We start from the raw sequence: 18,729 nt of genomic DNA on the forward strand, positions 1-18,729 counted from the left end.
TCCAACTATTTCTCACTACCTTTTCAACTAGTCTTGTGGACCATCAAGCCTCTCCTTCCAGTTATTCCCCTTCCTATTCTATTCATTTCTGAACCTCCCATACCACTGTCTCCCCTTCTGCTGCAACTCTATCCTGAAACATTCCCAAATCACTGCCTTTAAAAATTCTAAACATCTTAATTCTCTCTATCATCTCTTTTCTTCCTCCTCCTCCTGCAACTACTTCCACAATCATATCTGTCCTTCCATCTGTTAAAGCTGGTACCCACAGTTCTTTCCTACAATCCAAACTAGAGATATCTTGTAAAACCTCTGTTCTCTCCCTGGCAATTTATTTTGCTCCTCACCTTCACTCAGATCCTTCAGGAATTACCTAAATCCTATAGGACCCACCACAAAACCACTGCATCACCTATATGGCCACCCATAAAGCCTCACTATCTATCTAAATCTCCAAACTTCCTGCAGCTCTTGACCAATTTGTAACTTACCCATTTCAATTCTCCTTTCCCCCATGCCCATGCTTCAGTATGTGTACTAAAACAATTAATTAAACTGCACAAATCAGAGCTCACTGTTAACTCTTCACCTGAAAAACTGGCAAGTGGGTCAGTGGAAAAAGGAAGGCTATAAAGAAGGAAAAGCCGATCTTTCTAGAGTCTTGGACCATTTTGTCTCTAGCTCAACAAAAGACGAGAGAGAAGCAGTCCAGCATGTCAGGGCCTGCATGAGGTAGGGTGGCCCTAACTCTTTCCTGAGACCAGATGGTCTCCCTCCAAGGACTTCCCAAGGCTAGGGTGAGCTAGTGAAGGGGCACTGCGGTTAGGATATTTATTGTTTTCTAAATAGTATCCGCACTCTCTTGTGTATTATATGATTAAGGAAAAGAGTAATTGTGTTACACTCTGGGCTGAAGTGTCTGAGTATGTGCTCTATGCTTCATAATTACAAGCCTTCCAAGTGAGTTGAACTGTAAACCAGAAGCTTCATGCCTTTCGGGTGGAGTTCTAGGAGAAGGTGCGTTTAAGTACAGGGGAATCTGAAGGGTCAGCATTGTGACCCCAGGGGCTAAGTAGCTACACACAGTGGGTTCCTGCTCTCCGGATAAGGTGCTAGATAGCAGGTCTGTGCTCCATGAATGTGCCTAGGGACCCCAATATTCGGATGGTGGCTGGAATGTGTTCAGGCTCAGGAGATTTAACACAACTGGGAATCCAGGAACTCAGAGGCTTGGATTTCCGTCACAGTACTGAAGTGGGAGGCCCACTGGATCCGTAACAGAAGTGTAGACAGAACCCAAAGAAATCTAATCATCCCCACTGAGCCCACAGAGTAGAAATACCTGATTATTAATGGTACCAAATATAGGTGACAGAGCTAATATTTACAGTAGGAAAATCTCTCTCAAATCCAACAGTTAACACCCCATCACATGACTAATGCTTTCTTAAGGCCTGCAGCTAGATGAAATGATGAAAAATTCCACTGTGAGTAGCTGTTTATGGAGTTGCAAAGGAAAGCTTGAGACTAGCCAATGTCAGACCATTAATATCAAGAGAAGGTTTTTGAGCATGGACTCATTTCAGCCAGAGTTGCTCACTTTCCTTTAAAAAAGAAAAACAAATGATTAACTTTCATCCAATGGCAAATGACCTTGTTGATGTATTTCACAAACCTCAAGAGGTTTTCAGCCTAAGTAATGACAGAATTTGTTATATGACATGTAAGTGACCCTCAAATAAAGGAGTAATGTTTGATCCTCCTACTCCCAATCTTTATCAAATCCCAAACATTAGATCCAGACTACGGCCAACTGTAGGAAATGAATCAGAATCCACATGACCAAGTCCCATTGTTGTCATGGTATGGGGAATTGCCCCTCCCCTGGACGCCCAACTCCCATGCACCCGGACCCACCAGACATGAAACTCCCCATGAAGCCCCCTCGCACTGGAATCACCACCCTGCTGCTGCTGAGCCTCACCCCCTGTATCCAGAGCCCACCCACACCCAGACTCCTCTGCCGATCCCCACCCCTGCACACCTGGAACACCCCTCCAAGATACACCTGAATCCCCACCCTGCCAAAACTCATCTGCCTCCCCAGCCCCCCTCCCAAATATAGAAGTCAAACTACGCCTATGATGGAGACTCATAATCAGATCTAGTTTAGGGGCAAGTAGTCTCCTGTAACTGAGGTTGGAAACAACACCGTTACACCACATTCCCTGATACTTCCTCCTCTCCATGCAGAGCCAAATACCTAGCTAAAGATAATTGTGCCAATAATGGTCCTGTACTGGCATCCATCTCGGTGGTCTCAGTTACACATGTAAAGTCAGGGATCTCAACATGAAGTCATGGGGCATGATTACTTTATTAAAACCCTGTCCTTCCAGTGAACAGCATGAATTGAGATGCCAGCTGAGCAATCAACCAACACCCTGAATTCCTGAAAATAAACAGGCAAAACCAATGGGATGAAAATCAAACATGACACAGGTTTATGCCCATTACACACTTCTCTCCTACATTGTCTTACCCTACCACTCCCCACAAACAATTGCCCCTCTGCACTCAGATTACCATATCCCTGCCACAGCTGCAATATTCAACACTATCATTCTAAGGTCAATGAAGAGTCACCACAGCTGGTACCTGAGTAAGAACCAAGGACACATAACAATATACTCCGACAAATTAAATCTCCAAGCTCTCCCAATCACACAAATACATTACACCCCTAACTTACCTTCTCCTTTCCACACAACCAACATACCAAAAAGTAAATCTCCGAAGACAAACATTCCTCAACTCCTCATATGAATCTTTCCCCCACTTCCAATTGAAAATGGACCACTGCTAGCCATAAACAAGCCACCTAATACATAGGTCGGTGGAAAAAACAAATCTTTACCTTTAAATAAAGGAACACAAATAAGTTTAACACCTTTTCCAATAGGCCTTCTACTCCCACACAATATCCCATACCCAAACAAATGCAAAACAATAGGAGTCTCTTACTTCCACCCAAGAATGGCTGTTACTATCAACATAATCTCACTTGCTATTGTACAAATCTGGCTGACATGAAATTCAGAAAGGAGGTAAATGAAAATTTAACAGCCTTTCTGGATGAACCACTCATATTCACCTAAAACCTGACATCAATGTCTCCCAAAACAAATATGGACCCTGCAGTCAATTCTCACAAGTCTTGTTGTCAAGGGAATAGGTTAGTCTAACAGCATTAAAAATGCATTTACTAAGTGGGAATTTATTTCTACATTGCAAAATTTCTTTCACTGAACAGGAAGTGCAATAAACAATTTAATGCATCTGAATATACAATATCCAGGTTTGTTTATTTCTTTTTACATGTATTAACTTTCTATTACAGTTTTTCCTATGTAATTTTGTTTCTTTAGCTAGTTACCTGAATAGGTTACATTATTTATACGGGACATTACCTTGAATTGTGCCCAAACTTTAATAACTTTATTCCAAAGCTTGCCTGTACACTGCAGTCAAATATATTCTGAAAAAGTGAGATAAGGCACAATTGCGCATGTTTTGCATGTTAACAATATAGGACTAGTCCAGAAAAGGAGCTTTCACATTTCTCCTTGGCTGAGCAGCAGTTGACTCACTTGCAGATTTTTAGGCCAAGAGCCGCTCCACCTAGTTCAGAAGGACATTAGATTCCTCAGAAGCCTAAACAAATTGAAAAGTGAATGCTATCGAGATCAAAAAAAGGACACGTGTTTCAATTGTGGAAGGAAGGACATTTCATTCGAGATTGTGAGAACACTGTGACAAAGCTCTCCTTCTATCTCGGTGGGTCCAGCGCTTCCTTCTAGTGGTCGATCAGGGAACTGCTTCACTCTTTAGTGTTCTTCCACCCTCTAGTGGTGGGGGAGGGCAATACAGCCTCTCTAAGATGGCCGCTCCATGCTGGCTCCCGGTCCTGTCTCTGGTTCTCACAGGCCCTTGCCTCTTCGCTGGGGCTCTTGCCCCTCCAGTGAATGGCTGGTAAGGGATGGGGGGGGCCGGTCCCACCCTTAACTTTGGCCCCAACAAGTAGCAGCCTCACATTGTAGCTTCAGGAAAGCTGCTGGCTTCCCTGGGTTACTTCCCTGTGCCCCTTGATTTAATGTCTGCACCCTGCTCGGATAGGGGTCCTTCCTGGCTTCCTTGCCAGGCAAGGCTCTTGTCTCTGACAGCCCCACTTAGTGTGGTAGTGCTGAACCAAATGTCCAGTTCTATCTTTCCCTTCTGGCAGGGTCTCTTCCCTTAGGCCTCCAACCCTGGGAAAGGTCCTTTGCCCTCTTCGGGCAGGGTTTTCCCCTCCCCCCGACTTTGTACCTTCAGGGTTCTCTTCTGCCAGTTTTCTGCTCCTTCTCCTACACCTTCCTGGCTCTTGACAACGTCTTGCCTGCTCACACCCTCCGGTAGCTCACCTCACTCTCACAACTCCAGCCACACATTTTCTCTGGAGGGAAGGCTTTTAACAAGTCCTAGCCGGGGCCTTGATTGGCTTGAGATGTGTTTATTAACCTAGAGTAATCCCTGCTCAGATACCAGGGAAAATAGGACGTACTGAGCCTGGAGCTGATGCATTGGCCTTCTAGCACTCTCCGGTAACGTCTAATCTGACCCTGTCACAACTTCTAACCCCATTTACTGCGCCAACAACTGATTGAGTTTATTCCGCCCTGAATATCTGCTAAGTCAGAAGTCAAGAACAGGAGATCTTCCCAAAGCAAAGCTGCCTGCTGGAGGATTTGAGCAGACAGTACAGACAGCAATCTTGCAGATGCATGTAGTACAAATTAGATCTCAGGAGGATAATCCTGAAGAAGAATCAGCAGCTCAAGCTACAGGATTTCAAGACACTGTCTTGTGATAAAGACAGCATGACACATGAGTTTCAAACTCCAAGTCCATAGCATGGAAGACCAAGTGCCCAAGATTCTATTTCCATTGACTGGAAAGCATACAGCACATACGACTCACTTACTGAAGTCTCACCATAGACCAAGTAAGAATGAAGAGAAGGAGCAGAACTATGAAATCCAACTACACTTGAAAGAATGGCCAAAACTCTTTCTGTTAGATGGGATTTTATACAGGAAGTTTCAGAGGAGGAGGGAAGGTTTTGGGACAGCTATTGATTCCCTACACTCATATAAACTCTGCTTTAGAAGAAGTCCACAATAAGATGGGCCAAACAGAAGCAGAGAAAATGTTAGAGTTGGCTAGAAATTGATTTTATTGGCTTCAAATGACCTGAGTGGTTGAGAGGAAATATCAGATCTCCAAGCATCGTCTCAGAAGAAATGCTACAGTAGAGAACCCTGCCAAGCTTTTGAACATTAAAGCATCTGCTCCAAAGATAACAGAGGTAGAACTGCTGGAAGAGACTCAAGTAAAAAGGAGATCTCAATAGAAGGGAGCTCATGCAGGACTGCAGACTAAAGAAATGGATGAATCTTTGTTTGATTTGACTCTATAATCTGAATTTAAGACACTGGTGGAAGAATTTGATGCAAACCAGAATACTACACTTGATGAAAAATCAAGGGAAATTTCATGGTATGAGCACTCCGCTGGAGCTCAGGTGAATTTGCTTATTCCCACCACATCTGTGGCGGTTACCACAGACGAGGTGGTGGAACTACCTGAACAAGCAGAGATAGAGGGCAACCAGCTAAACTTGGGTACTAGTCCTTGATTCTGTACTTCTGTGGAGACCAAAGATCCCCAAGTGATATCTTCTCACTGTGCTTGCCTTTTCTTACTATCTGACTTTGCAGACAGATGTAGATAGGACTTATTGTGGGTCATAGACATCATCAGATTGCTGGGACATCAGTTGTTTAAACAGGGACACAACCCACATGCTGTATATTGCAGTATTTGACTTTGTTTAGCCTAAAGAAAGGGGAGAGAAATGGGAAGAAGACAGGGATTTTACTTGGAATTTTTTAGTTACCTATAAAATTTTGTTTGAGGTCATCCCCTTTCACCCTCTGCAAGCTGAGCCAACCAGAGCTCAGAGGGGAAGGTGATAAATATAGGAATCAGAGACAGCCTTGTGGCCTTAGCAGCTGATTGATACAGGCGTCTGCTCCGAGGGCTGGGTCTCAAGACCTTTGCTGCTTTGGATACAGGCTATAGACTTCTATTTTACCAGCAACTGAGGCCCTGTCAACCCAAGGACTGGAATGCCGCTAGCTGTGGAGATCCCAAGACTGTTTCTTTGCTTTACAGGATTCTGAAGTCTTTGGAAAAGGACTGAGATGCTACCATTTTTCTCAAAGTTCTGAAGAGTCCAGGTAACACATGCTACACCTTATGTTTACACTATTAAAACTGAGAAAACCGCTCTAAAAATGTTCAGCCAGGAATGTGTGTGCACGCTGAAGTATAAATTCATAGATTCCAAAGCCAGAAGGGACCATTGTTACCATCTAGTTGGACCTCCTGTACAATACAGGTCATGGAACTTCCCCAAAATAATACCTGTTTGAACTAGAGCACATCTTTTAGAAAAACATCCAATCTTGATTTTAAAACCGCCAGTAAAGTAGAATCCACTGTGACCTTTGGTAAGTTGCTTCTGTGGTAAATTACCCTCACTATTATAGAAGTGTAAAATACTATGTTGGAACTAAATATTTAAATATATGTAATAGCGACAGAGTAGGGACATCTGTATAAAGAACACCAAATAGATTTATTGCCTAACTCCTCTTGTTTAAATGTTTTTCATAGTATTCCAAGTTCTATTCACGTTTTATACTATTTACAATGTTTGTGTGCATCAATGTTTGTTTATTAAGAAACTGTATGATATCTATTTTTGAAGCTGACTACGAACTATTAACAACTAATCATCTGGGTTTTACATACAATAACCCTCAGGTTTAACTGGGTAATTATAATGCTTTCTGAAAAGTCTTGAAAAGACAGAACTCTTATCTGTGCTTCAACAGAGTTAAACTGAAGTGCAAGAAGGGGAACATAACAGAGTTGTGCATCATATTGCTTCGGCATTCCCCTACCACATTACATTTATACACAACAATCATCTATTACCAAGGAGGAAACTAATCAACTGCCCCAAACTGACATCAACATATCTTTTGCTGATCCCCCAATGCTGATTGAAACTGAGAAAGCAACCATCTGCTGTCAAATGGTAAAGCACCTGGAGCAGATGCAACACCAGCAGACATCTATAAGGTTTGCACATGGCTTTCAAACTGACTAAATTTTTTCCATTCAATGTGAACTCAAGGAACTATTCCGCAGGAGTACAAAGATACATCCATTGTTCACTTGCATAAGCCGAAAGGTAACAGATAATCCTGCAATAACTATCAGGGCTTCTCCTTGTTGTCAATAGCTGGCAAAATTCTCACCAGAACTTTCCTGACACTCGCCTTGTGTAACACACTGAACAAGGGCTCTTGCCTGAGAGGCAGTGTGGCTTCAGGAAAGGTTGTAGGACCATAGACATGGTGTTTGCAGCTCGTCATCTTCAAGAGAAATGCATGGAACACAACTCCAACCTGTCTCTGACTTTCACTGACCTCACAAAAGCATTTGATACAGTCAGGATGACCTTTGGAAGATCATGGCAAAATTTGGTTGCCTGGAGAAATTCATCACAATGGTTCGGCAATTCCATCATGTCATACTCGCTCATATTGAGATGACTCACCATTATCCATAACCATTCCCAGTCACCAATGGAATAGAGCAGGGCTGTGTGTTGGCCACAACATTCTTCAATATGATGTTTTCTGCCATGCTTACAGATGCCTTTCACGACTGAGACACCAAGATTGGCATCATATACCATACTGATGGCAAGCTCTACAACCTGAAGAGACTACAGGCAAAGATAAAGGTACAGGAAGTGAATATTTGTGATCTTCTGTTTGCTGGTGACTGTTCCCTGAATGTGAAATCTGAGTCTGACATACAGCAGAGCATGGACTATTTCTCTTCAGCTTGAAAATTTTGGTCTCACAATCAACATCAAGACAACAGAAGTGATGTACTAGCCTGAACCAGGAAACCTTATGTAGAGCCTACTACCACAGTGAATGGCCAAACCCTCCAGGCTGTGGACAAGTTCACCAACCTTGGCAATAGGCTGTCACGTGCAGTTCACATCGATGATGAAACCAATGCCAGAATTGTCAAAGGAAGTGTGGCCTTTGGCAGACTATATGCAAATGTGTGAGAGCACAGAGACATTAGTCAACAAACAAAACTGGTCTACAAAGGTCTACAAAGCCATCAAGTTGCCAACTTTGATGTATGCATGTGGAACCTGGATGGTGTACAGACGCCATGCTATGAAGTGAATCACTTTCACATGGGCTGTCTGAGGAAATTGATGAGGATAAGATGGCAAGACAAGGTTACAGATATGAGGGTCTCATACAAGCAGATATTCCAAGCATCCATACTCTGTTGATAAAATCACAGATGAGATGGGCAGGCCATGTCACCAGAATATCAGATGAACAACTGCCAAAGATGATCTCTTATGGTGAGCTAAAGGAGGGACAGAATGCTCAGGGAGGCCAGAAGAATGTGTCAAAGACTCCCTTAAGTCATCCTTGGGGCATTTCAACATTGACCCAGAGTTTTGAGATGATGTCACTCAGGATCATTCTACCTGGAGCAGTCTCATCCAGACTGGAGCCACAGTCTATGAGCAGAGAACTATTGCAGAAAAGCAGAAGCGCCAGCAGTGTAAATCTCTTAACAGCAGCATGTCCGCTCTTAATAAAATAACCCACCTCTTGTTCAGTGTGTCACAGATAGTTCAAAGCCCAAATTGGCCTAGTCAGCCACTCACATGTTCACAGGAACCAAACACAGTAATGTCATGGACATCTTTGAACTCGAAGGATAAACAACACTTATACTCCCATTAATCCTTCAAACATGCAGTTTACAAAATTACCAACTCTGTCTCCACAACTTATACTAATAAACAAGCCTGACAGAATTCATAGATGACACAAAGTTGGGAGGTATTGCCAATATGGAGGAGGACTGGAATATCATACAAAGAGATTCGGACAACCTTGAAAATTGGAGTTAATAGAAACGGGATGAAATTTAATAGTGCAAGAACTTTTGCTGTATTTTGAAGATTTATCAGTTGGAAGTGACAGAATAGGAGAAAGCCCTGAATATATCAATCCATCACAGGATTACTATGAGCTGCCAATGCGATATGGCTATGAAAAAGGTAAATACAATCAAGCATCAAGCGAGGTATTTCCAGCAGAGATAAGGAAGTATTATAATCATTATACAAGGCACTGGTGAAACCTCATCTGGAATTCTGTGTACAATTCTGGTTTCCAATGCTTAAGAAAGAAATTCAAACTGGAACAGGTGCAGAGAAGCACTACTACGATGATCAGAGGAATGGAAAGCCTGCCTTATGAGAGAAGACTTAAGGAGCTCGGTTTGTTTCGCCTAACAAAAACAAGGCTGAGGGGAGATATGATTGTCCCTCTAATGTATTTATAGAGAGCAAACATCAGAGAGAGAAAGGAGTTATTTAAGTTGAGGGCCAATCCTGACACAAGAACAAATGGATATAAACTGGCAATCAATAAGGTTAGGCTTGAAATTAGATGGTTTCGAACCATCACAGTAATGAAGTTCCAGAACAGCCTTCCAAGGGGAGTAGTAAGGCAAATAACCTAATTTGTTTCAAGACTGAGCTTGATAAATTCATGGAGCAGATGGTATGATGAGGTTGCCTATGATGGCATATGGCCCATCTGAGACTGCTATTAGCAAATACCTGCAACAGTCAGAGATGGAACACTAGATGGGGAGGGCTGTGAGTTACTACAGAGAATTCTTGCCCATTTGTCTGGCTGATGGGTTTCATCCACATGATCAGACTCTAACTCATTGCCATATTTAGGGTTCGGAAGGACTTTTCCCCCAGGTCAGATTGGTCGAGACCTAGGGACTTTTTTTGCCTCTCTCTACAGTGTGGGGCCTGGGTCACTTGTTGGTATGAACTAGAGTAAATAGTGGTGTCTCTGTAACTTGAAGTCTTTAAATCAAGACTTGATGACTTCAATAACTTAGCCAGAGGTTATGGGCCTAATAAAGGGATGGGTAGATGATGTTCTGTGACCTGCAATGTACAGATCAGACTAGATGATCATAATGGTCCCTTGTGGCCTTAAAGACTATGAGTCTATAAGAACTCATTTTTTCTTTTTGCAATTTTAAATTAAATTAAAAATCTATTTTTTAAACTATTTTTATTTCTACAGTTGCAGAAAATTAATGGGGGTGGGGGGTAGGGATGGGAATAGGGCAGAGCTGCTAGCAGAGCTGCCCAGCACTCTCAGCGGAGAATTCAGGACCTCTTTGCACAGCCAAGGGGCCCAAGACACCAGAGTCACTGCAGGGGAAGCAATGGTTCTGGCCTGGCAGAGCAGACACCACCCCAGCCAGAGCTACAAGGGAGGCCACCCCATTGCTGAACCGTCTCTCCCTGGAACTCCCCCACACTGCTGGCTGGAGAGTGAGCGAGTGGGCCCAGGACAACAAAGATGCAGAGGAAACCCTGAATGGCAGGAAGGCTGGCGACACCCGATCCCCGCAGGCACAAGGTACCGGGGTGGCTGCACTCATGCAGACTGTTCCTGGTGGATTGTTCCTCCCCCCACTGATTTCACAGTCAGATTAAATGGACGTTTATCGACATTTATCAATATAAATTAAAGCCTGCCGAGCCTATTTATAAATCATCTAACCAGTAGATTGTATTTGATTATTTTCCTTCCAATTACCTCACCCACTTCCTCCTCCAAATCTATTTGTCTCCATTCCTCTTTCCACTTGTCTCTTTCCCTAGTTCTTTTTCATTATTGGATGTCGCGTGTCAATGGTAACTCTGAAAAAAAGTCTCTTTCTTGGCTTCCACCAATAGACAAGTTTCTCTTTAGAAACAAGGTCAAGAAGCATGATAGTTATTTCGGCTACCACATCCATGTTTTTTGACTTTTCTCAACATACTAAGGTATGTCAGAGAAAGTTAGACATACTTAAATCTGAATTTACAAGTGCGGGGTTGCAGCTTTTTGTGTTATCTTTTGCAAGGTTTGGGGGGTGTAATTTGGAGCATGGCAAGGAGTATATTTTTCCTGACTGACAGTGACATAAGAATACGTTTGACATCTTAAAATACTCCATTGTGAGAAAAGAACTTATTTACCACATTTGTTTCAAATTTTGAACCACTATTTTGGTTTCACTTTTCCCTGCTTTTTTCCATGTTATTTTTATTGAATTGAATATAATTTGTCATGATTTACCCTGGAGATTGTGTGTTGTAGTAATCTTTCTAGTCTGACACTGAATTTACAATACGTAATACTTAGTAAATCCTTATAAAAAGAAAAAAAATGAAATGTTTTAAATTTTATAAAATAATTTGAAATACATACTTCACAGAACTCTCTTCCTTCATCTGAGATTCAGGTATCTTCTGAATGTCCAGTTATATTTTGTCCTGTTGCTGTATTTCAAGTTTCCTTTTAAAGCTTCCATTAAAAATAGCAGTAAAGATTTTGAAAGATATGCTTGTGTTTTTTATTAACACTTTGTAAAGCTTTCTATGTGGTTTGCATTTATTAAACTCATATTGATTTGAAAGCGTGCACCTAGCATACTCTTGAGAATAATAAAAAACCTGTTTGACTCACTTCAGTTTTTCAGCTAAATACAACTGAAAGAATTCCATGAAAGAATGATTAATCAAACATATACAGTAAAATGTACTGTTCAATTCACCTTGATAGAAACACTCAGTTTTGTGGTTCTCACTCCAAGACTGCAAAGCAACATTCTTAATTAGCCTAAAGAGACCGATGTAGAGCCCTTCACACTCCAATGCAATGTCACGCTAGTTACAAGTGAAACTTGACAGGCAATTAGGAGAAGGCAGAGAAATTTATCAACAGCAACTAGATTCTCCCTGATAGCTTCTGAATTCAGCACTCTTAAGAAGTTTTGAATTCCTAAAATAATTTTCATACTGGGAAATACAACATTACATTTTTTCCCCAAACATATTAAAGATTTCTTTTTTTTAAATGACCGAAACTTCTTGCATCAGAACAGTGTTGCCCAATGTGATTACTCGAAACTAATCTGGAGGCAATGAAGAAGAGCACTAAGGACAAGGTTAAATAAACTACCTGGATCCATCCCATCTCCTTTCCACCTCTCCAATGTAAACGTGATCTGGCTGGAGGCCTTCTTCTTAAAAGCCACGCTCTTTGTTCCTGCAGCTGCCCCAAAGCAGCCAGCTGCTGGAGCAGTTCACATGAAGACAGCTGTAGAGTGAGATGCCGGTTCTACAAATCAAATTTCTCTTCTCTTCGCTGTCATGGTAATCAGGTTAATTATGAGAGTATGTTTGGCATGGATCCCAGGAATTCCCAATGTATGCTACTTCCAAAGAGCATACAATCTCTGATCAATGCAGGAAAAAGGAAAAGCCACAACATAAATACAAGAGAAGATAAAACCCTCACCCACTTTTTACCAAAATATACTAGTAATAAAAAGGAAGACAGAATGTTGGCAGATAAAAGGAGAGAGCACATCACTCTCTCAGGGCATCGAGCATAGGAATAAAGTGTGAGGTGTCCTATCCACAAATGGGTTAGAAGTACAATGTATTGCTCAGGGGCTCTTTTATCTAAGAAATCATAGCACCAAGTGTATTCATTAGTGGCATTGTTCTAAGTTTTCATGATGTGCTAGTAGCCCATTTTAACAACTAGTCACCATGTTTTGTTGTTATATGAGCTAACTTAAATGCCAGCAAACCATGTCCTATGTACTGAATAAAAAAAGCCCCCAAAGTTACACTACCACACTTTGCCACTTCAAAAAGAGACTGATTTTCCAACAAAAGTAGTGATAAAATTCATTATCCTCCAAAACGATGTATTTTTGAAGAAGTATCATATTTTTCACTAGTCATAATTATACTTAAATGGCTGTCGTGTAACAGGTTCTTTTTGTCAATCTGCACCTGAAATATTAAAATGTAATGCAAAAATTAATTCAAGGTTGTGTGCACACGCTCCCGGTTTTATCAGTGAAATTTTCCAGAAAAAAAATACATCATTTATTCAGTCTAACTAAAGCTATCAAGCAGAGAAGTTTTTTATGTTACATATGAGTAAAGTATTTACATAGATGTTTTAGAATAAAGTTGTACATGCACCAAAAAAGGGATACAATGAAAAAAAAAAGCAATGAAAATTGTGCAGCTGGAATGTCAATTTTCACGTTTTGGAAGAACAAATGCAGCACATTCTCAGGGAGATGTATCGGGTGCTTCATAAGAATTTCAGTGGAAGTTGAGCCATTTATTTGCACATTCTCCTGTTGTGTATGAAACCTACACACAGCAACACTGCCAGCAGAGAAAAAGCAAAGACAACTTACTAGTCTAGCTTCATTGTCCACACTAAATGATATGTAGGTAACAAACATAAATATGGTAGAAGAAATTAAGATTTTTTAAAAATTGTTTTCATCATCTAAAAACCCCCAACTTTTACTAATAAAAATTAAACTATATCATCATAATATCCCTTTTACCAGACCAAACTAATTTTATCACTGGGCTAGAGAGATGAAAATTCATATATAATTCAGTATAGTTAAATATATTGAATCTGATTTTCATGACTGGTTCTATTATTTCTGAGTTTCATAATAGCAGCAGCTTTAACAAAATAAAATTGGTTATTAACTTTCATGCTATGACTGAAGTTTATAGCTTACATCATTTACATAAGTGTTGCACTAGTTGTGCTGAGTAGCAGATGAACTGGTACAACTGACAGACGTTATATGGGTATCTTGGAAAATATAGGATACCGAAAACAAATTAAGTCTTGGTGAAGTCTGGATCCAGGGATATGATAGCAGAAACTGGTGCTTATATCACCAGTAATATTAATACTGCTTAAGGTAATAACTAACAACAACAAAAACTAACACTCATATAGTGCTTTTAATCAGCATTTTGGAAAAGAGGTCAGTATCTATTTTGCAAAAGGAGAAACGGAGTCATAAGAGATGAAGTGCCTTGTCCAAGGTTACCCAGCAGGCCAACAGGAGATCTGGGGACAGAATACAGTGTGCTGAGTTCCAGTCCAGTGCTCTCTATCCATTAGGCAACACTACATTCCTTCTATTCACACCTCTATTTCAGAAGTACTAACATGCATCTTCACAGAGAATCTATGCCAGCAGTACTCTCCCTTTAGCACTATGATTTCCAGTGGGAATCTTTTACTTCTATAGCAATTTATATACTTCTATAGCTGACAAATGTGCTTGCACAAGAAGATCATTTTGGAGCATCTGCCAATGTGCAATTTGATGAATCCAGTGAACACAAACGCTGCACATGCACTTACATGGCATCAAACCATAGATCACTCAAGACCAAAAAAATGTCCTCTGGCCGCTCTTCCTACCACACACAATCATTTTAAAAATTGTATTATAAACATCATCAGAAAGAATAGGATTTGAGGTGTAAAATGAGTAAATAATGGGAGGACCTTAGAAGGTTGAGAAGTCCCTTTCAACCAAACTAAGCTTTATGATTATGCTGTATATTAATAAAGCCCTAGGTCACCATAATCCATGGGAACAAAACAATAATTACTAACCACCATTTTCACACTTCCTTGCAATCATCACAACAAGATACATCAGGTAAAGACTCAAAAAATAACATACTGAAAGAAGTCCCTAACAACTACTCCAAAGAAGTCAAGTGATCATATGCACCAACATGTATTATGAAGTTTTGTAAAAATGTAAGCAAAAATGTTAAACCATCACATCTTGTTCACATATTATAATAGGGTTGAATATTCCTTTATTAAACAAAGATTTTATTATAATTCCAATGGTTATAAAGAGTCACAAATTTCATAGTTTACATTATAAACAGTTGTGGAATTTTTCTAACATCAGGCCCAATTAAACACACTACACTTAATTTAATGATTAATAATAATTTATTATTTAAGTCTGAAAAAAGAAGAAAAATATTGACAGGAAACAAAAAGTGTTACAGCTTGTCTACACTTGAAACGCTACAGCAGCACAGCTGCAGATTTGTAGTGCTTTACTGTAGACGCTACCTACGCTAATAGGAGGGGTTCTCCCATCAGTGTTGGTAACCCACCTCCCCAAGATGCAGTAACTATATCAACAGAACAATGCTTCCTTCAGCCTAATGCTGTCTACATCAGGGGTTAGGTTGGCTTAATTATGTTGGTCAGAATTGGGGACTTTGAACACCCTTGAGCAATGTAACTGGAGCGACCTAACTTTTTAGTTTAGACCAAACCTTAGAAAGGTGGCACCAACAGCTGGTCTCCAACATTGTCAACATTTTAATTTAGATTCCCCCCTCGCGCCAAAAAGGCGAGGTTGGAGGATACAGTGGATTTGAGAAACTATAATTTTTTTTGTAGTCCAAGAGATAATGCTACCACTACAAAACTTCAAGCAACATTCATGTACATGAGTAGCAAATCAGTCTTATGGTTTTCAAATACTTCCAAATTACATCACAGCAACTTTAAAAAAAAATGGACTCTCTTACCTGGTTTCGGTCTATTTACTGTTTTCCTTCCAGCAGCCTTACATTCATTTTCTTCATTACACATTTCACTGGGGCTTATTTCTCCAAGAGATTCCACAGCCAGTGTAGAATTTATATTTAGGCCACATATACTAGAAAGAGCTCTTATTTGCCCAGAGCCACTCTGCTGTTTCTCTTCCTCCTACAGAAACAGAAATTCAGGATAGTGTTTTCACAACCCTTCATGCAAAAGTGAAAAATATTTTTTTCTTTGAAAGATATATAGGCTTTTTTCCATATTGAAATGTATTACCGAAAATACCACATGAGACTTTACAAAAATATTACAATCTAAATTTCTCTTGTTGCCATTTTAAGACAATAAATTAGGTACTACTCGCATCCAGACTTCAGTACCTCTCTGCAATTTTGAAGTTTGGCTATACAGGTCAGGATTAATTAGTCCTTCTCTACTTTGCAAGTCACTCTGCAACTTTGCGAGTCACTGTGAACCAAATTGTGCCATCCTTTACTTACACTGAATAGGCCTACAGATTTCAGTAGTACCAACTTAGAAATAAGGTACTATTAATGCAGTAGTGAAAGAAAAACCAAGCCCTCTACTGTGTATATTTGCATTTATATACACTGAAACATGCAAATAAATAAGCGTGCTTTTAATATAAATGGCTATCCACACAAACAGCAACATCTGTTTATGAATTCTATTCAACAGAAGCCTTAAATTAAAGATATAGTAAAACGATAACATACTGAACTTATTTCAATATCAGAGGGTTTGCTATCATCTAGCCACACTGTGACTTAACATCTTGATATTTTTGAATTACACATCTTAAGACAGGACCTCCTTTTCTGAAATGCTTTTGCCAGGACATTTGAAACAGTTTGCAGCCCACAGACTCTCAACAATCCAGTGACATATAGGCCAACCCTGCAAGCCATGCTTTGGCTTCAATCAGACTTCTATATATGTTGAATTCTGATGCTTTTTACTTGTATTGAGTAGCACTTTACTACTCCAATTTCACCATTCAAATAAATCGGACTACTTGAGAAATAAGGTATAATTCAGCATGATTTAAGGTCAAAATCTGACCCATTAAGACTACTTGTGTGAACAAGACTATTTATGTGAGTAAGAACTATTTATTGCCGGCATATTTTAGTTCTGGTGCTGCACAGGAAATTATGTTTCCCCATCTGATGTTTCTTTTTACCTCAGTTAACTTCATTTCTGGGACCAGTTGTTCATTTTCATTCTTCAGCCAGATTGTATTGTTTTTTCCTGGGGGCATAAACCTTGCCTTTTTGGCTGAATTCCCTAGACGTTGACTTGGAGCTGCTGATCGCCTCATACTTACTTCTGCCAGTCTGAAAAACAGCAGATACAGAAGTTTTTTAAGTTTTTTAAAAACCTTTAACTGAAGAAATATTTCAGCATATCACACACTATATGCACTTCTTAAAAAATAAAGTATCAAACAGTCTGTCTCTCAGATCATTTCCTAAAGCAATTTTAATTCTTAGGTCTTACATACTACATGTACAAAATTAACGTTAGATATTTAAACAAGACATGCAATTGTTGTACTTAAAAATAGAGGACTGGGAATAGTCATCTATATCTTTGCTAAACCACACTGTAGGACTCACAATTATTTACATCTCCATTTTCACCTGACAAGTCAGTGATGCACTTCTCAAGAGCAAGAGGTACTATAAGGATGAACAGTATAAGAAGTACTTTTCTACAAACCGTACATGGATGTTAGACTAATAAAGACAGACATTTGGGAACAGAAACTCCTCTCATGCTCTTCACAGCTAATCTTGAAAATTCATTACTGTACTTGTATACACAGAGTATCAAATGTTCAAGATGCACATCCGAGGTTAGAATTCTGTCTCTAATAATCAGTTAAACTAGTTGTGTAAATTCCTCAGATCAAGATGAAAACAGGGCTGGGTATAATCTCAGCTCTATATGCCATGTTACAATCAGGGCAATTACTATGTATCCTTTATTTCCAGTAGCATGCACAGTGCATTCCTTTGCAAACATCAAAATTCATTGTCTATGCAGATGAAGTCAGGATAATAATATACTTCAAGAAGTCATTCTGATCTAGTATACTTGCATCTATTGCAACAGAACTTGAAAAAGATAATGTGTTTTTACTATAAAAATATGACGTGGCAGTACACATTGCAAATACAAGTCCAGCCAGGGACACAACATATGAAGTAGTTTTGTTTACAGTGTACATTGTAATAATGAGACAAAGCATAATGTTAAGGACACAGAGAAAAATATGAAAAGCAAGAAAATCCTTTCACACTGTCTCACCTTTTCTCAACTTACATACTCCTCCTTTTATGAAACACCCCACATGTACAAATGCATATGCATTTTTAGAATACAACTGAGCAAATCCGTACACATATGTAATGTTCCATCCCTGTCAGAAAAATTCCCATATTAGAATGGGTCCTTCTCCTCCAAATAACTGTCCAAAACAGCTAACAAGCAAGAGCTATATTAACATCTAGATATCTCTTTTGGAGAATTCCTCAAAATACAAATTATCATAAGACTCTGGAGTACTTGACAAAAGGAAGCCACTGGTTTTTTCATCTCCATGTACAACAAGCAAACAATATTGATTTATTTTTGGGCAGGATTACAGTACATGTAGTTTCTCCACTGTTTCTCTGAGAGATGGCTTGCAATGTTACATAAAATGGTAATGAATGCTTGTGAAGATGAGTATCAGGTTGAATGGGTGTGTTGAAATGGAACACATATTTACAAAAGCCATTATCCACTTGCATACTTCCAACTCAAGAAAGAATGTGAGTAGTCCGATTGCAGTCAGTTATACTGTTCACAGGTGTCAAGTTAAGCATGTACCTAAGTGTTCATGGAAGATGGGCCTTAAATTTCATGGAAGAATGGCCCTTACTATTTCATTGGCCAGTTATTTCTTTGTAACATCATGAAGGGAGCA

General features: G+C 39.8%; 1 protein-coding gene across 7 annotated transcripts in view; it reads right to left on the reverse strand.

Annotated features, from left to right (window-relative positions):
* LOC137145697 (DNA repair and recombination protein RAD54B-like) overlaps nt 1-18,729 on the reverse strand; it is an 85,000-nt gene that overhangs the window by 63,527 nt on the left and 2,744 nt on the right. For 6 of the 7 annotated variants that reach the window (XM_067536632.1, XM_067536625.1, XM_067536615.1 and 3 more), the window contains exons 2-3: nt 16,939-17,092; nt 15,719-15,899 (exon numbers count right to left, since the gene is read on the reverse strand). In XM_067536632.1, the coding sequence (XP_067392733.1) occupies nt 15,719-15,899; nt 16,939-17,092 (335 nt within the window). Of the gene's footprint in view, nt 1-15,718; nt 15,900-16,938; nt 17,093-18,068; nt 18,110-18,729 lie in introns of those variants that run through there. The other variant, XM_067536597.1, reaches the window with a different exon arrangement.

Source organism: Emydura macquarii, unplaced genomic scaffold (genome assembly GCF_026122565.2).
Source record: "Emydura macquarii macquarii isolate MOO-44397 ecotype Brisbane River unplaced genomic scaffold, CSIRO-AGI_Emac_v2 contig_383, whole genome shotgun sequence".
NCBI lineage: Eukaryota > Metazoa > Chordata > Testudines > Chelidae > Emydura > Emydura macquarii.